Source organism: Mixophyes fleayi, chromosome 2, assembly GCF_038048845.1.
Source record: "Mixophyes fleayi isolate aMixFle1 chromosome 2, aMixFle1.hap1, whole genome shotgun sequence".
NCBI lineage: Eukaryota > Metazoa > Chordata > Amphibia > Anura > Limnodynastidae > Mixophyes > Mixophyes fleayi.
This window is the reverse complement of record NC_134403.1, coordinates 79,393,275-79,415,934: the sequence shown is the minus strand read 5'-3', so window position 1 is coordinate 79,415,934 and position 22,660 is coordinate 79,393,275. Positions and strand designations below refer to the sequence as shown.

The window sequence follows — 22,660 nt, the reverse complement described above, 5'->3', positions numbered from 1 at the left end:
ACTACGTTCAAAGTTATGTAACCAATTGTAGGGAGGGCGGGCGGAATCCGGAAGCAGGAAGGGCAGAAGCCTCTGCACACTGACTTATAACTGTGTATAAGTCCCAACCCCTTCCTGCACTCATTGGCTGAAACTTACAGGGATCCACAGCTAATAGGTTCTTTGGTAAGTCACTCACCCGCATGATTTTAACTGCGTTTAGTCTGAGGGACACACTTCTATAGTCTCGGACAGTGTCCTGAATTATTATCTGATGCTAACAGTTTATAGGCTCAGGCCAAGAGTGAGGGAAGTCAGAAGCTTAAAAAATGGCATTAATAGCAACTCAATGATGTTCACTTTGGCTAAAGACCTACCTACCTGTCTCACAGTAAGGAAGAAGCACCAGAGAAATTCAAAGAATATCTAGCTCAGGTTTGGCAGGATGAACAAGATAGTACATGCAGGTATATGGAGTGAATACTCATGTTGTAAGACACATGACAACTTAACAAAATAATGAAATTGTGAGTGCCATACAACACCTAACAGAATGCTATAGCTGAGAAAGATCCATAGTCTCTGTGAAAGCGACAAAGAAAGCTCTTTGACGCAGCTATGTTAATGACGTATTAAGTGAAGCAATAATGACAACCTGTTATCTCCAGAATATTTACCCAGTAAGGGTACAGAGAATACTCCATATAAACAGTGGAACAGAAGATTAGCAGATCATTAGACTATGTTGTAAGTTATATACAAAAGAAAAGCGTGTCAAGTGGGAATATCATGCAGAGGAAGAAATACTGATAGGTTCCAGTGAGAGCCAAAAAGGATACAGAATTCTACACCTGTCACGCTGTCTGATGTTACAATAGACCTTGAGGCCTGCTCAGGTGATATCTACCCTTCAAGAGGTGTGGAGTCTAATGGAAAGAGAGGTGTGTTATTATGCATACCAGCATATATACAAGTGTGTTCTGTATATCTGTATTGCCTGATTGCTGCAACTGCTGTTACTGCTGAATACTGCTGTACTACAAGCAACTGTGAGTAACTGCATTCTTCTGTTGTTATCATCTTTAAATAAACAGCAACCTGTTTAAGTTACAAAAGCGTTGTGGCTTAACATCCATATTAACACCGCTTAACACCTTCAGTAACATCAGAAGGTATAACCAATAAGGTGTTCACCAGAGATCCCCGCAAAGGAATATGGGCTTGGCTGCTCTCTAACAGCAGGCCAAGGTCCTCTAGGGGGCACAGAGCAAGCTATGGACAACAGAAAGAAGAAGCTAAGCAGGAGCAACAGGAGGTAAGTACATAGGCCTATGGATCTGGTGAGCGAGGTAGGATAAGCAGCAGAGCACTGGAGTGCTGAGATCCTAATGGGTAGTAGAGCATAGGTACAGGAACGGTGATGATGCGCGGTGTTCTGCAGAATAGCCACAAGTCTAAGTTAGGGAACAGGTGACACAGATTAGATGGTGAAGCAATGAGCTGCAGAGCACAGAAGCACTGAGGTCCCAGTGTAGCTTTGGTGCAGGATTGACGATGATGCGTAATGTTCTGAAGAATAGAAAAAGGGCCTAATCGTGGAACAGGTAACACAAGTTCAATCAGAGAAGCGATAAGCTGCAGAGAACTGAAGCACTGAGATCCCGATGGGCAGAATAGCTTGGAGGAAGGATCGATGATGCGCAATGTTCTGCAGTATAGCCACAGGTCTTGATCGTGGAACAGGTAACACAAGTTCAAACCAGAGAGGCAATGGACTGCAGAGAACTGGAGTGCCGAGATCCTGATGGGCAGTTTAGCTCGAAAGAAGGATCGATGATGATGGCGATGTTCTACAGTATAGCCACAGATCTTGATCGTGGAACACGTAACCCAAGTTAGCTTGGCAGTAATAGAGGCAATCAGGAGTCAGAGAGAACTGCGTCCACACAGGGAAGGAGACCTAAAGATCTGACAACTGGAGATAAGAAGAAGTGAGTTAAACAGTGAACTAACCTATGGTCAGCCAATGCAAATCCAAGAGATGTTTGAAAGTGCCGGGTTTGAACATGCACAGCAATGGCGGCAAAATGGCGTCAGAGAGTGGAGAAACGCCATGCAGCCAGAGGTAGCTGTGGTCAAGGGAAACTGATATGTCAGCCGTCCCGGACAGAGTAGCAGGTGAGATGTGTGATAACACCAAGACAAGGCAGTTCAGTCTGAGCAACAAGTTCAATCTGAAAATGAGCAAAGTGACAGTAAAATCAAATTAGATGGTCCAAGTATTGAAGAGGGAGTGAGAGTAGTACCACCTCTACTTTTAGTTAGAAGACCCGTAGATGGAGCATTCCAGACAATACCTGTCCTACATTGTGTGAGCTGCACAACAGCTCAGAGTCACTGAAGGATATGCAAGACTTCCTGCAAATCAGTATTTCATCTACCGATGAGGAAATTAAATCTCTCAACCAGCTTCAGTCCTTAGAACTCAGAACCAACATGAAAATCATATGAGGAAACTATTGAGAGGGAGTGTTCAAATAATGTTTATTCACCCCCCCCCCCAGCACCAAGAAACTTGTCCTCTCCCATGCCTGACAATATCAGGCACCCCACCAATTCCTGGGAACTATAAGGATATCGCTCGCAGCCTAGTAGTCCTGCACCCCCCCCATTCCAAGCCTTCAGTCACCATTACCACATACCCTTTTATTGTTCTTAAAACTAGTCATCTTCATTTATTTGATGGAATTTTATTGTTCCTGTCGTGTATTATGTAGCATGTTGGTACACCAACATGTTGGTATGTTGGATAGCACATAAAGCATTTATGACCCATTGCTGTTGCATCAATGTATGTATCTTTACTTTTAACCACACAAAATAAAGAATTCTAAAAAAAAACAATAATATTTATTTATATACTTATTTAGAGAAATGCTTACTGAAGTTTTTTTTTGTTGTTTTATTTTTAAGATAAGGACAGTAAATTAGAGGCTGTGTAAGAAGCATCTTATAGGTATTGTTCTTTAATAAAAATATATTTAACTGCAACATGGGTGGACAATCTCCTGATTTATCCTCTTATAATGCTGCTAACAATCATTCACACATTCCTATCAGCATAAAAAGCCATCCTCATTTTAGTACTGGTACATTCCTTTTATTTCTTTTACACAAATGATAAAGACTCCCATAAGAAAACATTAAGGTACATCCTGAAATTTGCTCAGGCCATAAAATTCGCCCCATAATTGCTTTTGTAAAAACAGTTTAGGAGCCTATTCTCATTCATCCTTTTACTTTGGGTGTATCAGGGTCAGGGATATGCATTTTGTGAAAATAATCTGTGTGATTTAAAGATTGCAAGAAGAAAAGAAGGTGACTGTTATTGGAAAATCAGGACAGAAAGCCAAATGTAAGCTGTGCAAATGGGATGTAGTTGAGACTGGTGCAATGAAGTTTGCTGGAATGAGGGTGGGAGCAAAAGTGACCAAAGGACAATACATATAAACCAAGGCTTGAGCATAGGACCACAGTTTGTTAATATGGTACAGGGGCAAACGCAGGATGTACTATACAGCAGCCACGGCACTGTCAAAGAAGCGTTTGCGGCAGTACTGTATTGCACTGCCACAGACGCTTCTTAGACAGCACTGCGGATGCTGTACAGTACACTGCTGCAGTATTTATCTCCAGTTCCTCTGCGGAGGGGAGGGGTTTCTGGATAACCAGAAACCCCCCTGCGTGCGCCCCTGTGGTAAATATCGACCTACGTACCTTATAATGTAATCCAGTAGACTATGCAGTGGTTCACAGGTCTCAGCGCTCCAAGCAGAAATGAAGTATAATATAGCATGAGCATGGTAGAGTATCCTATCATTATCTTGCTAATTTGTATTCTATCTGTTGCACAATATTGTGTTTATTTCCAAAGAAAGAACATTGGGCTAATGCAGAAATGTGCATATTAATCCCAGGCACAATCAGGCAATCTTTGTAGTTTGTAGGAAAACGCTAGAGTAGAGAGCAATAGCTCCTGGGTGTTGTTTATTTTGGTGCTTTATGAAGATTTTACCAAACAAGCAGCTATTTTTAGATGCATTCAAAATACAATATCAGCTATATTTCATGCATTTTTTTTCACTGCTTGGGTTTTGCATTGAGATAGTGACCTGCCTAGCCACAAGAAGCAGAAGTCCGCAAATGAAAACGAGGAACACAACTTCCCGCAGTTTTATCCCTCTTGACCTGACAGATAATGTTAGCAGGAGGATGGGACTGGAGAGAGTATGACCTCCCTGAATAGGAGGAGCCTAGCATCTTAATACATTGTGAGATGTTGAGTTACACTTTACAATACCAGCTTGGTGACAGTAACTTACAATATTTGTATTCTGGACTCCTTGAAGAAAGTCACATGACAGTTATGAGCTGCTGTATTCCTATAGGAGACAGTGTTAGGTTGCTCTCTTTGAATCTCAGACTCCAGGTATAATTTATCCTGAGAAAAGAACTGTCAGGTAACATTTGTATGGATTATATGAATCTAGTTATCCAAAATTTTGTCAGAAAATTGGTTCCTGATGCTCAGGTGAACAGTTACATATCTGATAACTCCACGTGTCAGGTCATTCTATGCTCACAATTTCCAGTGATTCATCATATTGGAGTTTTGTCAAATGTTTTCCCACTGCAGACTAATGCCGGCCTAAGATCTGATCCAGTCTTTTTGCACCAAACATGTGTGGCCATATGTGTGGATTTCAGTGGTCATCATGTATGGTTGTCTGGTGATAAAACACAAATCATCAATCAACTAGTCTTTCCATCCTACCTAATGATAGCCAATCATATCAGTGGCAATCACAGTATTGGTAGAAGTGTGGTTCTAAATGCTTGTTTTCAGAACAAAGCAAAAAAAAGTGGCTGCAATAAGTTGGAAAAAGATGATTACAGTATTTAAGCAAATAGATAATAAAACAATTTATAGATCTACTCTACTCTAAGTCTCCTCTCCGATAGTGCACGTTCAGTCTTCATAAACACTTTTTTTACCCATAGGTCTTTTCACTAGTGCAACATTTTTTTATGCACCTTAATGAATCAAAACTAGTCATCTTCAAAATTTATAGTAAAAATACAAGTATGAGCCCTGCCAGAACAATAACAGGTAGCACCAATACAAGTATGAATTATGTGCATATGAATTAAACAGACTGCATATAGCACTCGCACAAAATAAACCGTAAGACATAAAAGTGACATATGAGGTAGACAAAGAAGGTAAGCATGTCAGACAAATGGTGGAGAGGAACCTGCCAGAGAGATCATATTTTCTAGAAGGAGGGGGTAATGAGAGACAGTAGGAGGAAATGGGACACAAGTGGACATGGCCGGTAGAGGAAGTATAGATACTGTACATGGGGCCCTAGGAGGGTAAAGGGTAGGCAAGCATGAAGAAGTGGGTTTAAGGGAGTGATTGAAAGAATGTAGGTTGGGGGAAAGTCTGGTAGGACGAGGCAAGGAGCTCCCTAAGTGGGGAGCAGCACAGGAGAGGTGATAAAGAGACGAGTGGAGAAAGTTATAAGAGGGGAGAAGAGGCATAGGTCAGATGCGGAGCAGAGTGGTTGAGCTGGGGTGTATCTCATGACAAGGTCAGAAATGTACGAAGGGGAAGCATTAGTGAGGACTTTGTAATTGAGGGTGACCACAGCTTGAGTTCTAGAGGGAATGGGGAGCTAGTAAAGGGATGTACAGAGTGTTCCAGCAGATGAGCAGTGCTGGGATTGGGAGATTCGTCTAGCTGCAGCTGTCAGGATGGATTGTAGTGGGGAAAGATGGGTGAGGAGAAGGCCAGTGAGAAGGAGATTACAGAAGTCAAGGTGGAAGATCGTGTGAGTTGGTTGACGACACGCCAGTCAAGAATTTTGGCGACAAAGGAAACAGACAAATGAGGTTGTAGATCAAATAAGGGTCAAAATATGGTTTCTTGAGAACAGGGAAGATAAGAGCTTGTTTTAAGATGAAGGGGAAGATATCTCTGTAGACCTACACCTTCTAAATGCTACAAATACAGGCAAAATAATTCATCTATATTCCTTGTAAGCCATACCGAGCTACTGTACCACACATGTATACTTTACCTGCTATATAAAATTGAGATTGCCGCATTACATCCCATTAGTGTACCTGCTATACAGTATTGCGACAATTTTCCTGCCCAATGTCATTTGACTAATTTTCTGATAAATATTATTGAGCTAACTTCCATGCAAAATTACACCTGTCTAGAAATGTTATTGCCCTGGGTGAGAGATAACACTGGCACCCCAACCCCATCCACCCCCTCCCCTCAATCTTGGTAGGAGTAGATGCTGTCTCCCAAGATGTGCACAGCTGGAGGAGAAGTAGCCATCCTACTGTGGGGACGCGCCTAGTCCTTTACAAGCACTGGACCGATCTCCAGCCCTGTCCTTCTCTCTCCTACCTGGACTTTCAGCTTCGACCACATGAAGCTGCTGCTGGAGACTTAAGCTCACTTGCTGCTTGGTTGGATCCTGTTGGGGCCCAGGTTTGTAAAATATTGTTATTATTCACCTCAAAAAAAGCAAAGAAAATAGTAAATACTCTAAGTTCACTCCTCTAACCAGACCTGACATTAAATCAAAGCCCATGTTTAATAAAAAGTCCTCCTTCCCGAGATTAAATCAATATTTTTCACATTTAATAAATAGGCATATTTCCCTCCTACCAGCCCCAATGTTAAATTAATAGTATTCAAATTTCATAAATAAGTGCAGGACTGGTGCCTCTATCTAGGCAAAATCCATATAAAAATAAAATGAAGTTTAAAATAAGCTTCATTTGAATTAAAGACTCACCAAACACATGTTCCCCACTTTATTAAACACCATTTTATTACACATAAAATAAATCTTCTTCTTCCACTTCAGAGGTCCCAATCTAGATAATAATCCTGGCCTACAGGAAAAGCCTCATCACTTTCCAGTGTGGAGCTGGTCACCTTTTTTAAGGCTGTGGTGTGGCTCTTGTGACATCTACATAATACTTCCTGCACTTTGATTGGTGGATAGTTCCAGCCATACACTAACTAGTGTGCAAGGACCTCTCTACACTCTGTTTAGCACAGTACCTGTGCAGCTGTACAGAGCATTGCAGTAGCTGAGAAACAGGTATATAGTGCAGCCACCTCTTCCGATTGTGCTTGTAACAAAACACAGTTAAACTGGTCGGAGCTTCTGACCCCCATAGAGACAGCATCTCTGATTTTCACTATAGTAGAACCTCATGGGCACTCTATTATAAGGAAACCAGCCCAAAATGACTAGCATTGGAACTGATTGCAGATTTTAGAGCAAGGGGTGCACTGCACAACTGTTTATTATTATTTATTTCCTTTCTATTTTTAAACAAAACAAATATATGTTACACTGCGTATGGGAACTATTTTTAAAGTTATCTATTTATTGTACTTTAAATAGTGTAGCTCCTGTGAAGCCAGCCCAGCACTGAGATCTATGGTAATCATGGTACTACAGTCACATCAGCAGCAATGACTCATTTGTGCTTCCACAATCAATGCTACCAATGTAACTGAGTAGTACCAGGATTTCACACTGGAATTACTGACACCAAGGAATTGAGAAAACTACAAATACTTTTCTCCATATAGTGTAGGTATACACTATATGGATAAAAGTATCAGAAGTATTCAGATGCTTGACCATTAAACCAACATGGACTGTAATGTCATTGTATTCATATACATATACTTTAATATGGAGTTGGTCCACCTTTTGCAGCGATAACAGCTTCCACTCTTCTTGGAAGGCTTTCCACAAGATGTTGGAGTGTTTCTATGGGAATTAGTGCCCATTCATTCTGTAGAGCATTTATGAGGTCAGGCACTGATGTAGGACAAGAAGGTCTGGCTCACAGTCTCTGTTCCAGTTCATCCCCAAGGTGTTCGATGGGGTTGAGGTCAGAGCTCTGTGTGGGCCAGTCAAGTTCATCCACGCCGAACTTATCAAACCATTCCTTTGTAGTCCTTGCTTTGTGCACTAGGGCAAAGTCATGTTGGAATAGAAAAGGGCCTTCCCCAAACTGTTAACTCAAAGTTGGAAGCATAGTATTGTCCAAAATGACTTGGTATGCTGAAGCATTAGGATTGCCCTTCACTGGAGATAATGGGCCTAGCCCAAACCCTGATAAACAGCCCCATACCATTATCCCTCCTCCACCAAACCTCACAGTTGGCATAATGCAAATCAGGCAGCTAACGTTCTCCCAGCATCTGTCAAAGCCAGACTTACCCACCTCACTGCCAAACAGAGAAGCGTGATTCATCACTCCACAGAACACATTTCCACTGCTCCACAGTCCAGTGTCGGTGTGCTCTACACCACCGCATCTGACGCTTGGCATTGATCTTGGTGATATGAGACTTGGATGCAGCTGCTCGGCCATCAAAACCCATTCCATTAAGCTCCCGCCGCATAGTTTTTGTGCTTATATTAATACCAGTGGAACTTCGGAACTCTTCGTGGTCTTCCACTTTGTGGCTGAGTTACTGTTGTTCCTAAATGCTTCCACTTTCTAATAATATCACTTACAGTTGACTGTAGAATATCCAGCAGGGATGAAATTTCGCAAACCGTGTTATTGCAAAGGTGGCATCCTATCACAGTAACATGCTTGAAGTCACTGAGCTCTTCAGAATGACCCATTTTGTATCACAAATGTTTGCAAATGGAGACTGCATAGCTAAGTGCTTGAATTTATACACCTCTGGCAATGGGTATGGTTGAAACATCTCAATTCAATAATTAGCAGGTGTGGCCAAATACTTTTGTCCATATAGTATATGTTTAAGTAAGCAGTTTTGATTTATCCAACCAAATTCTCACTTTTTTTTTTTTTTTTTTAAAAACTGCACTATTTGACCTCTTTACCCCAATATATTTATCTATAGGGATAAAGAGCACAAATATACAGTATGTATCATATTAATTCACAGCTATGTCACCTGGCCTCTGTTAGGCTTTATACATAGGTGCCACACTGAGGGTGATTTCAATGTGCTCAAAAAATGATGGTTCATTAAACCCTTTGGTGAACGCTCACTCTGAAGGACACTTGCTGTGATTGATTGGTGGTCTTTATATGTGAGGCAGCATTGTTCCTCTTTTCATCCAAATTATCCCTTACATCTATAAACTTTTGCAAAAATTAAAGTCCACTGGCCCCCAGGGATGGCTCCTAAACTTAATGCCGTGCCCACCCTGTATATTATTTAATGTTTTAGTGTGTGTAGCGCTGTATGTTTGTTACATTAATGCAACCTTATCTTTTTCATCTTAAATGCCCATTGTCAGCTGTCTGAAATGTCGCACTGTATGTTTACACCACTGCCATATAAAACAGGTTTTCCAGTAGAATAGTACTTTTTTCCTTCCTTTGACACCTAGAGAAACTTTTCTTTTGCTCTTTGATGCTTGGTCCCATAGGCTTTAATAGAGGATGTCATCTTTTTCCTGAAATGTTCCTCTTTAAACAGAAGTGGTTAATAAAGGATGTTTCCAGGGAGGATATTCCCAAAGCAGTCTAATGTATGATTGGCCCACCTCCCCAAGCAGGAAAGCAAGTGGAGATTAGAGAAAAATATATAAGGGCTTCCCTCCCTTCTATCCCCAGTGATCTCAGGTTACATTGGCAGGAGTCACTATGAGCACGCTGGCAGTGTACAGGAACATCTACACGGAAGAGCAGTTTCAGAAGGTGTATGGCACAGCTAAGGATCTGGAAAGGCCTCCACTGACTCTAAGGGACAAAATAGCCAGGAGCTGTAAATGTTCATCTTACACTCTTCATACTTTCCTTAAACATAGAATCCCTATTGTAGGGTGGCTGCCCAGGTACAAACTGAAGAAATGGATTCTGGGAGACCTCATTGCAGGCTTGACAGTAGGCATAGTCCATATCCCACAAGGTAAGTGAACATTTTAATACATCTCTGTTTAGCAGAGCCCAACCTGCGTCCATGGACCAGATGCATCTGTCCAAGCTTTTTGTGTGGCACTAAAATGTGATCCTAAGCTTCCCATGAAATCTGCACAGCGACAGATAGAGATCACTACTTCTATAAAATTATTTATAACCTTCCCCATGCTGGAAAATTATGTTTTGCTTTCCCAGTGCATGAAATACACATTTTTTTTTTATATATTTTTAGCCTTTAGTATTTCCTGGGTACAATACAATAAACCAAAATGTTTCTCTTTTAGTGAATGTCTTTTTGGGTTCAGATTCCCCTGGTATCTCCTTAAGTAGTTCTGATACATTGGCTTTGGAAGAAGTAGTATATATTTGGATGACAAATTTATAATTACAATTACCTTATACTGTGATATGCGCATTAGTGTGTTTGTAGCTGGTGATTATAATCTTTGTTTTTTTGATGATTTATATTTGTTTGTCTAAGTTTGTAAGTGTGTTGTGGAATGCAACAAAAAAAGTTTGTCTTTTTACAGCAAAGATTTGTATACAGCTTTTCCATCTGCGGCACCAATCAGTTTCCAACAGGAACTCAGTCCCTTCATGATACCTCTAGGAGCAGGGCTCATTTCATGATTGTGCTGTGACAAGTTGAACAGAAATCTAAATTTAACAGTATGTAACTTTTTACAGCACACCTTGATTTTCTTTTGGAAGATACATCTCTCTTTAAATATTTTCGTATCTGTTGCTTAGCAACAGTGCATGTCGTCTACTGAACTCAATAGAGAAGGTCCATCACATTATTTATACACCCTTTCATACCCACCTTTTACAAAGGCACCCACAGATTTTTTTCCCATACAATACAATAGAAACTACCTGAGGTCTATTGTCTTTATTTACACCTGTGTAATCTTTACTTATAAGTGGCTGTGTCTGTGTATGTAATGTGTGTAAGACGCTTCAAATGTTTGCACATTTAGACAGGTTTTGCTAATTACAATTAGGGCTGCAAGGCCAGCAATTAATTAGCAGACAGATATGAAATAGTCTGTATATACTGTATGACTGTGTTACAATTAATGGGAATCTTTAGTTTCCTAACAACTATTTTTTTTTAAATGCCTCTATTTCCATTATTAGAACCATTGTTTTCTCTTTATTCTCCTGACTACTGCAACTTGAGACATTTAAAACATACATTTTTCCCTTGCTGTCAATTGGGAATTCTATGGCTCATCCAAACAGCAGCATCTCTGCACTCTGATCTGCCTCTACTTATCAATAAGTGACCTAGGCGATGTATTATTAGTGCAAGCAGAAATTGGAAGTAAAGTGTCCATAAAACAGAGGTAAATTAACTTTATATTCTGTAAAAAAAAAAAAACTGCCACCCTTTTACCTCCTGTTTATCACCACTTTTATTTATAAATAGGTGGTAATTTTTTTTTTTTTATAGAATATGAAGTTTTATTTATTTATTACTGTTTAAAGATTACTGACCATCACATATATAGAATCCCCTAATCAGGGGAGGGCTGGCAAATTTCAGCCCGGGGGGAGGACTCGACTCAGCATTCGATTGTAAAGGGAAACAAATGCAGGTGGCCCAGTGTCCCAGTCCAAGGTAGCCCACTATGGGACCGGACCAGCGGGCAGATGCCCCCCAGCCCAGCCTGTCCCTGCCCTTGATGGTAACTTGATATTCCCAGGGGTAGAGACTCTTGAAGAAAGTGCCCCCACAATTGTACTAGTTGGGGGGAAGGAAAGGTTTCTGAAAACTGGTAACTGTTAAAAAAATCCCTGAATAATTGAGTTTTCTTTTAATTCTGTTCTATAATGAATGCTTCCAATTACAGCATTACACAGCAGTATTGTGTTTATACGAAGAGGCTGCATGTCTGTGCTTGTGGACTGATTACAAGTAAAATAATGATATCATACACTCTATGGAGTTTGTCAGGGATGGTGGGGGTCACTAAAAGCCTTGGAGAGCCCCATCTGGCTGCCATGTGGACATCCCCACAATACAGCATACATCTGAACTATTTACAATACAATACTACAGCTTTCTATGTGCCAGGTCTTAAATTATAATAACAAGTGCAATTGTTACTGGAGATGAAATACTAAAGTGGCTTTTGAAAAAGCCTAGTGGTGCAGTTCTGTGATGCAACGTTTGTGGGCTGTGACCGGAGCACTTGTATCTGAAATGTTATAGAACATTGTTACTTGTTGTATCAAACACTTTGATCAGACCACCCAGCAGATTGTTGTATTACTGCAGAGTGTGAACATACATTATATGTTCACAATAAATCACATTACAGGCACGTGGCAGCATATATCACAGACCTGTGATCTAAGATAGAACGGAAACCTTGCAAGAGCACCTCTTGTGTCCCAGGGAGGGATAAGTAATATTGCCAATCACAGGAAACTGTTGTATACACACAATGATAATAATAAACAATGGCATCTTGCTGTTTTATAAAACTTCAAACTCTGCTAAATAAACACTTCTAGTACATTGTCTGTGACAACTATATCAATCTCCCTGTGATCATGGCGAATAGTTACTGACAACAAAATTGTTTATAGTTTTATATTAAACATAGAGCTAGAACACATATTCATTTTGTTCCTGTAGATAACTTTTTCACAAAAGTATAAAATTTCATTGTTTTATTGTTGTAATACATTTTCCTACATGGTAAAACTTTGGTTGTTATCCCTTGCATGCTGAAAAACAATAGGCATATCGCATACTTACCAACTTGTTGAAGTTAGCTTCCGGGAGGCTGCTGGGGGAGGTGGGCGTGATGGGGCGGAGCTCCAAAATTTGTGTCATTTTGGACCCGCCCCCATGACGTAATGACGCAAACGCATCATTTTACAGCATGGGGCGAGGCCAAAGCGTTTTGGACCTAATTCTGCCCACTTCACTAGGAAGTGGGTAGATGCGGGAGATTGCCACACTCTCCAGGGAGTCCGTGAGACTCTCGCGAAATGCGGGAGTCTCCCGGACATTCCGGGAGAGTGTGGCAAGTATGGTATATCGAGGGTGATGTTAGGAGTTGGAGGGGGGGTGAAGGCTGTAAAGGAGGTTTTATAGAAAGGAAGTGTTATATAAGTATAGTACAGTGTTTCCCAAACTCAGTCCTCAGGCACCCCTAACAGTGCATCTCCTTGCTGGAGCACAGGTGTAATCATTACTGACTGACAAATTGTAACAGATCCACAGGTGATATAATTACAATGTGTCAGTCAGTAATGGATGCACCTGTGCTCCAACAAGGAGATATGGAAAACATGCAGTGTTAGGGGTCCCTGAGGACTGGGTTTGGGAAACACTGGTATAGTATCTGCATAAACACTTACTAGCTGTTACTGTTGCTAAGAGCATAGACTCAGCCAGTCTAATTGAGTGAATGGAGAAAGACTTATCCCCCATGTGAGACCTAACTGCTGTGCAAGGATCTTTAAAGACACAGTAGGTCTGCACATGGTACAATTAGCATTACTTCTTATAGGGATCAATGATGTGTGTACAGTGCACATGTGCTGCCCTCTGCAGCAGAAGGGAGTAGAAACTATATTTCATGTTATTTTGCCACCACAGCTGTTTGCACTAGCAAATACCCATTCAATTAAAATATCACAATGGAGGTATGTGGACAATTTGAATTTGATTTTTATTTTTTAATGAATGTTAATCTGCACCAATTTATGGTGCTAGTCAAAGACAGTGGACTCTAATTTGCTATATCATGTGTGCCTATTTTGCATTGTTTGCATTACTTCATGGTAGAATTGCCCTGATCAAAACCATTTTTTTAATTAAATAAGCTAAAAAATCCAAATACATGATGTCAGTTTCATCTTTTAGCAGAAGCTAATTTTTTTTTAAAATGTGCATAATGCCTACTCCTCTTGTCTCATCGTCCTCCTCCCTAATACCATGTAAGCTCTAACAAGCAGGGCCCTCTCTTCCTTCTGTCTCATGTCCACACCTCCATCAGTATAATGATAATGATGATTGTCTACCACTTTTATACCTCTCCTATGTTATATTCTATTTCATGTTTAAGTTGAATTTGTATTTTAGGGCAATATTTTATACTTGTTCTATTTTATTCTCATGTTATGTTTAGTACGCTTTATAATGAATCTACAGCACTTTACAAATAAACGATAATGATGATGATAATAATGTGGTGGTGGTGGTGCTTCTCTATCTTTCACCTCTGTAAAGCCACTGCGCAGAGGCATTCCTAGGTGTGCAGAAGATCTGGATCAGCTAGAATCTGATTGGTTGCCATAGGCAACATCTCCACTTTTTCAAACCTGCAGTTTAGTAAATATACCCCCAAGACTGCATGAAGTATCTATAGTTATCTATGTGGTAGCTCTGCATCAGCAGGGTATCACATCTATAACATCAATTCTGCTGTCCATGAAAGTGAGCAACCACAATCAGGCTGAACAGATTCATGCTCAACCTCACCAGAATGAGGTAATGGACAAGGAACTTTCAGTTTATTTTAGCTACATTAATGTCGTAGTTATACAATTTGCAATAAATACCAAAGTAAGGAAAATTGATAAACAACACAACCAAAAGATAATAAATAAGTTATAGAAATTTGTGACCCCTGTCTCCTTCTGAGTTTATTGTCCAATTGTTCGCTATGATGTAACTGCCCAGCACCACTCTCCCAGACTGAAGAGAGCAGGCGATACCACCCCCCCCGAACCCTTTCTGCATGATAAGGTTAGAAGCAGTGGGCTCTGCTGATAGTGGTTGCTCACTTTCATGGACAGCAGAATTGATAAATAACTATAGATACTTCATGCAGTCTTGGGGGTATATTTACTAAACTGCAGATTTGAAGAAGTGGAGATGTTGCCTATGGCAACCAATCAGATTCTAGCTGTCATTTTGCAGAATGTACTAAATAAATGATAACTAGAATCTGATTGGTTGCTATAGGCAATATCACCACTTTTTCAAACCCGCAGTTTAGTAAAAATACCCCTTGGTCTATTAGTACAATAATTACATTGAGGATACAGAAAAGAGAAACGGTGCATGCCTAGAACAATTTTGCCAAGGAGCTCAATATTTAAAAAAACAAACAAAAACAAATGCAGCAATATTTGAAAAAATCATATTGTGTCTGTTATAATAAATTAAGTAAGTAAAGAAGTAAATAGTTATGAGGTATTTCTGGGTGTCTGTCACGGTAGGACCTTTTCAGTCATGTTATTCTGTGAGAGCAATAATTCGTTTTTGAAATATAGAATATACATTAGATCATATACGTCTGCCATATCTTGATTTAAGCAGACATATTTGGGGTCCTGTAATTAATATATATAACAAAATAGATTTTGGGATATATTTGCGCCTTTTCACTAATTATTTCATTATTTTATGAATGAAATCAGAGAAAATTTAACTTTTTTCAAATTTTTAGCTTTTTCCTGCATGTAATAAAAAATGAAAAACGTGTCTATTAATATATATTACCAAAGCTATACCTACCTGACATTTCTATTTAAATATGACATTAAATGCCTAGGTGTGATCCTGGACACAAAACTATAAGTTGTTCCCACATCCAATTAATATCTAAATTCTGTTATATACAGTACATCTAAAATACATATTTCACTCAAGACACTGCAAAAACCTTAATCTAAGCACTCATCATCTCCGGCGTTGACTATTGCAATACCATCCTTACTGGTCTTCCCTGAATCAGATTCTCAGCCCTACAATCTATTTTGCACACAGCAGCTAGATTGACTTTCCTTGCAAATAGCTCTTCCACTGCTGATCCGCTCTGACAGTCTCTAAATTGGTTGTTTTTTACCGAATCCAATGTAAAATACTTCTACTTACATAAAAGGCCATCAACATAACTGCACCAACATACACCCCCTCACTTATCTTAAAATATCTCCCAACCTGACATCTCTGCTCTTCACAAGATCTGCGTCTCTGATCCCAGCTCCAATTTCCGGTTACAGGACATATTTCGGGCTGCACCCACTTTGTGGAATTCCCTCCCTCGCACAAGAAGACTTTACACTAGTCTTCTATCCTTCAAGCATTCTTTGAAAACTCACCTCTTCAGGCTGCTTATGAAAACTCTTAACCTCCCTAGGGTACCCTATTCACATCCTCTACACAGTTCACATAAGACTTGCATGTGTCCTTTCTATACTCAATCAATCCTCTGACCCCTGACCCCCTATCAACATTGCTATGTAACTGGATCATATAGCCCACTAAGCACTTTCTACCTTTGTAATCTGAATGGACCAATATGAAATAAGTAACCCTTAACCTCATATATCAAACACCTATTGTCCTATCCTCTCTGTCTGTCTTGTTTTATTACCATGTTGTTCCCAATTTTAAATCCCTACTGAATATGATGGCACCATATAAATAAATGACAATAATAATAATAAAAAGAAGAAACTTAAGGAAAATAATATCCAATTCGGTTGAGTAAACTAAGAAATAAATTGTGTGTTACATCCTGGTCCTGATGGTTGATAAACCTGCCGGTCATGAAGCAGTTAAGGTATATCCAGTATATTCCGGTGGTTTTTCAGGCTTGGAACATATTAATACTGTTTGCTACAGCACTACACAAGTTGCAATGAATGTAAATATCCTGTATTACAGGTGAGATCTTGACAATGACTAAGTCTGTTGAATGCATCTCTCCTAGGAATGGCCTTCGCACTGCTGACATCAGTGGCTCCAGTCTATGGACTCTATACGTCTTTCTTTCCTGTTGTTCTGTACATGCTGCTGGGGACCGGACGTCATGTTTCTACTGGTGAGACCACTGGAAAGAAATCTGTTTAATAATATTGTAATGTATTAAATAATTCAACCTTTTCCCGATACAACCAGCAGCAGATATAGCAGGTCCAAGTAAGAGATGAGGGCCGGGAGGACAACCATGCAGGTTTTACAAAATCAATTAAAGTGAACTCCTCACCTACACATTTTGGAGGCAGCCATTTATAGGTGTGCAGCCTAGGGCCTGCTCCACCATTAGGCAGACCTAGGTGGAGGCCTAGGGCACCAACTCGGCACCTAAAACACTGGATGAGGGGCACTAGAGAATCATCTCATAGAAAGGATGTGTGAGTAATGGTTCCACTTTAAAACCTGTGACTGTAGATGAGTGGCTTAATCTACATAAGCTCTGTGTATTATTTTTTTTCAAAAAACAGTATATTAATTCATTGATTATGAGTGATCAACACATGAAGTTTATTTTTAGAAGTAGTTTGTACAGTTTATTAATGAGTAATACATGCTTGCTCTGGTCGCACAACCAGTAATGGTAACGATGTACAACATACCAAAAATATTAAATATCACATAGTTGGCATCACATGGATTTTTATGTAATATTGATTACCTGTAATGGTGTCTGATAGAAGATTACTGTATTTCACATTAAGCACATGTGTTATATGGGTGACATCCATTATTTAGATCAGGATAGAGATGTCAGTTCCTAGTCAATGTCCTGGTAGGTCAGACTTGCCGTTTGTTATAGTGCTTGCCAAAATATACACCTGAGTGGTCACGGTTGTGCTGGCAGCACATGAGCTCACTGTATGACATTCATCTCAATCTGCACCAATGTATGTTCAGTTTTGTATTCTAACCAGGGTGTTATTGAATATCTAGATATATTGTTGCCGACCCTTGTTTTGTTCTTGACCAATTCTCCTTGCCATCTGCAATGACATTGTTGTTTGCTTATAGATCTCAATGTCTGCTTACTGGTTTTGCGCTGGCTTGCTTATTTGACTTATGCTGCCTTTGTGATGTTTGCTAACTGTAGCCATACTGAGCATACAAGACCTGAGGGCAATTAAGTATGTAAGAACACATTACGTTCTATGGGAAAAATGACTGTGAAAAGTGAACACCATGATTAGCTTGGCTATACTAGCTGTCTTACCAGCGTCACTAGAGGACATTATAAGAGTGCAGTCTCCAACTGGCAAACGGGCAATTCTGACAATTGCCAAAATTGCTTGGCTTCCAAATTTCTTCCAATTGGCTGCTCAGCCTTTTAATAATTCATCGGCAGCTGTCACTAAATGGTCTGAGCTCCCCTACTGGAGAACACGGTCAACAGTGGCACTGACAGACACAATAGTGAGACGACAGACATAATAGTGGGTATGTACATGAATGTGGGCTTGTGTGCATTACATGGTAGGACTGCTCTTTAGTCTCAGTCCTGTCCTGATAGAGAGCCACATATTGCAATTACATTAATTTGTTAGAGAAAAAATATCAGTGTGTGTTAGAATAAATCTTTGTGAAAATCCATTGTAGTCAGTTGCATGTTTTGATCCCCAGGTACCTTTGCTGTGCTAAGTCTAATGACTGGCTCAGTGATTGATGAGCATCTTGTCCAGAACCCGTTGGATAGAAATCTCACAAGTGAGGAGCAATCAGAAATATATGGTCAGAGAATAGGGATGGCTGCTGCTATCGCGTTCCTCATGGGACTTCTAATGGTAAATACAATGCTTCTATACATATCATGCAACTTTCTTGTGACTTTAAAGATCATTTTATTTTATATTGGGGTACATTAGTTCTTACATTTACACAATTTAAATTTGTAACAAAATAGGTTGCTTGTAAAAAGTGATCTTCATAGATTGGTGGCCTCTGCCTTCACTGAGAGTTATACATTCCATCTCGGAACATTCCAACTAAGTATAATCACCATTGTATATTTATCATACTCAACAAATATAAGCATATGTTTAACAGGTTTTTAAAATGTATTCATGTAACTTTAGAATTAGTAATGGTATTAAAATATTATAAGGGATTCTGGTTTTTGGTTCTCACTGAAAAATTATATAAAATCTCACCACGAATTTCAAAGCAGAAAAAGGCTGAAATCTGATTGCAGGTCAGGGTCGCCCTGTAGCCTTCAAAGACCTTCCACAATGTCTGTCGGCACTTTAGAAAGACCCCCCTCCACTCTTATATGTACACCAGATGCACTTGTCTATTCTAGGAGCAGAGCAACTGCTTTATTATCACTGTTAATTAGGGCATCAGGGCTTTTGGGTGGATCCCAGGGAAATCTAAAGGGCTTCCCCATGCAGGTTTTGTTCCCTTCTAGGCTACGATACCATTGCAATTAGCGGTGATGATAAAACACAAAGCAGATGCACTGTTGCTATTATGGAAAAGTTATTGTACAGTAGCGAGGGGATTGGAACAATTGAAGGCCAGGAATGACTGTAGAAGGTGTCCAATGATTATGGGGTGCCCTAATCAATGGTGTTATTACACTGGAAATGGGACAAAATATATATAAAAAGTAAAATAAAATACATTTTCTATAAAAATATATAAAAATATAGATATTGGTGACCCGGGTGGGGTGAGAGAAAATGAATCTATCCTGACACCCTCTTCCCTGGGAGTGTATCCCTACTCTTCTGTCCCCTCCCCTGGGACCCTGTTCCTTGGCACCGTCTACTATATTCCTGGCTGCTTATATCCTATTCTCGAAATTAAAAAAAGCAAAATAAGCATCAAATTCTTTTGTAATCAATTTTTTTATGGTTTATGTATTAACGCTAAAAAAAACACATATTTTCCATGTAAAAAAACAAAAGCAACACAGCAACAAAACCCTGAATTCCACACTGAACACTGAAAGTAGGAAATCCTAAACATAATTATCATGCAAGCAGGCTTAGTAACACATGGATAGATGCTAAGTAAACTGCTGCACCATGAACATTATTATGTGCTGATCTTATAATAATAATAATAATAATAATAATAATAATAATAATAATAATATCTGCATTAGACAAATACAATATGAAATTCAATAATAGGGTTAGTGGACATTTAACTAATCAGTTTAGTAGTAATTCATTCTACTTCTGCCGTTATCTCTCTAGGTTCTCATGTTTGTTCTGCAGCTTGGCTTCCTGTCCACCTACTTGTCTGATCCAATAGTGAAAGCTTTCACCAATGCTGCTGCTTTTCACGTGACCATTTCTCAGATCCAGAATATGATGGGACTCCCACTCCCGCGACATACTGGATCCTTTACCATTTTCAAGGTCAGCAAAGCCACAGTTGCCTTTAGGAATACAATTGCAATTCTAAATGCATAATAAAGTGTGTATACCTTGTTGAAGCCTAAAACTATGTAAATTTGCATGTACAATTTCAATATTCACAGCACATGTAAATGGATGAAATAGCTGAAATGTATGAAGGTTTAATTTTTTGGTGAGCATTATAAACATCGCAAATGCATCATGATGCCAAAGAAGAACGTCAAGAATCATCAGCAAAGGGGAACAGTGGTGGAAGTGTATAGTCTTCCAGTCTCCCACTTAATTTCCTACCTTTTCTTCTACCTCTTCCCCTTCATTCCCCTTCCCTTATCCTTATCTCTCCCTCTATCCCCCTTGTCTCTGTCTGTCTACCCCACCCCTTAGATTGTACGCTCCTCTGAGCAGGGTTATCTCTCCTCCTGTCCTCACCACTCTTAACTCCACTCTCCAGCTACCTAGCCCTCCTCCTCGAGGACCCTCCTCCCCCCGTCCCCTCTCGCTCCTTCCTCTCCCCTCTGGGGGTTTCCCTGTCATCCGGGCCCTCCCTCTCGGGCTCAGCCGTATGCAGGACCTTCCCCTCTCCCCTCCCCTGCCCCTCTAGCTGTGCTTTGAGCTCACCGAGTTACTGTGCTTATTGTTTACTTTACTGCTCACCTCGTATTGTAACTTTGTTTGTCCCTGTATGGCGCTACGGACACCTAGTGGCGCCCTATAAATAAAAATTAATAATAATAATAATAATAATAGTCCAGAATCCTAATATCCATGTATTTATTTGAAGGTTCAGAATTGAGGAATTGCAGATCAATTGATTGCAGATTTCAACTTGTGACACGAGAAACCAGTTTCATCAATAACTGTCAGATGAGACCACAGAGCAGGATATTGTGATTAGATTGCAGTACATAAATGACTCTCAGCTCCTGGCAATGTATGTTTGTGGATTAAGTGATGCAAAGAGCACAGATAATGGACTGCCAAGCAGCAGAGGAAGGTTGAATGGTCAGATGAATCATCCTTCACCATGTTCTTGACAAATGAAGAGTGCATGTGTGGCAGCAAACCTAAATGACTCAGTTCTATAGTCCTTTAGTGTCCTGAATATTTGTACAACAGTGATGGGTTCTGGTGATTTGGTAATGTCATGGGGCGCATTTTCCTGGCATGATTTTGGTGCTGTCATTCACTTAGAATGCCAGGTCTATGCCAATAGATACTTAATGGTACTGAGTGATCATCTTCACCTCAAGTTGCAACATTTGGCAGGAGCGGTGTGATGTGGGGTTGACTTTGTCAACTATTAATGTGTCTCCTTTTTCACAGATAATGTACACTCGTATTAATTGCCAGGGTACTTTTATCACTTTATTTTCCTCAGATCCATAGGTTCATCAAGAGGTGGGTACAGACAGAAGTTCAATTAAAGAACCCACTCTCTTTTAGATACCCCACTCCTCTTTAACCTGTATGAATATGTTAAATCAATATGTTTAAACTGTGCCTCCATTTATGTAGCTGAGGCCAACCTGTGTAAAAACTGATCCTTCAAGGACTGCTTTGTGACACAATTTGCACCATAGTTGAGTGGTAACTTCCCTGAATTAACCCCTTCCAGTCTTTAATGAAATCCAGAGCGCCAGAGTTAGTAGCACTTCCTGTGTGTGTTAATCGGCCCTTTGCATGCATAATCCTGCCACCAGCAAGAGCTAGAACTTAGTACTAAGTTAATCATCAGTAATAAGGCTCCTTTGTTGAGAACCATTGCACAATTTAATCTCAGACTTTGTGGAGCTAGCGCCAGCAGGGCATCTATGAGTGAGATGGGCAGCTGTGACTAACTGCCCAGCCTCCAGGAAATAAGGACTGACAATAGGGTAGTCAGCAGAGATAGCTCTCTCTCTGTACCCAGAAGCCACAAGCATGTGAATCAGAGCTTGCATACAAGGCTGTGCGTGGACGCCAGAAGAATGACCTGGTTATTTTGGCAATGAAGATCATGGAAGATGGAAGTCAGGACTTGCAAGGGGCTATGGTTATGGTTTCTACTGGACTGATCAAGAAACGGAAGCTACAGCAAAAAGACCTTCAGTCTTCTTCCTTCATCCTCATCCCTGCGGGCCTTGTGGATTTGTGTGCCCACCAAAAGCAGGATTAATTTGAAGCAAGACAGCTCCCTTGCCGGAGAGTTGCTTTGCTAACATCAGAAGTGCATACCTCAGGGTTGGCTACAAAGACACCGATATCATATTGTATTGTATTCTTGTGTTATGTTCCAACTGTTAAAGTGTGATTGATTTAACTCAAAAAGTGCTATAGCTCTGTTGGTGATTTGTGTTAAATAAACTTAAGCAATCTTTATTCATAGATTTGCCTTAGTGTGAAAATATGTTTCCACGTCCATGGTATTAGAGGCAGGTGATAGGATGTGAGGTAGCCTAGTAATGTGCTGACTTGGTGCAGGAGTCTCTTCCTCAGTATCATGACAAGGAGTGTCTTAAAACATGAC

General features: G+C 40.1%; 1 protein-coding gene across 1 annotated transcript in view; it reads left to right on the top strand.

Annotated features, from left to right (window-relative positions):
* The first annotated feature begins 9,710 nt into the window (after positions 1–9,710).
* The window catches only part of LOC142141173 (solute carrier family 26 member 10-like), a 62,771-nt gene continuing 49,821 nt past the window's right edge, over positions 9,711–22,660 (top strand). The window contains exons 1-4 of the mRNA XM_075199349.1: positions 9,711–9,988; positions 16,746–16,856; positions 18,410–18,570; positions 19,990–20,154. Of these exons, the coding sequence (XP_075055450.1) occupies positions 9,724–9,988; positions 16,746–16,856; positions 18,410–18,570; positions 19,990–20,154 (702 nt within the window). The 5' untranslated portion in view covers positions 9,711–9,723. The remainder of the gene's footprint in view (positions 9,989–16,745; positions 16,857–18,409; positions 18,571–19,989; positions 20,155–22,660) is intronic.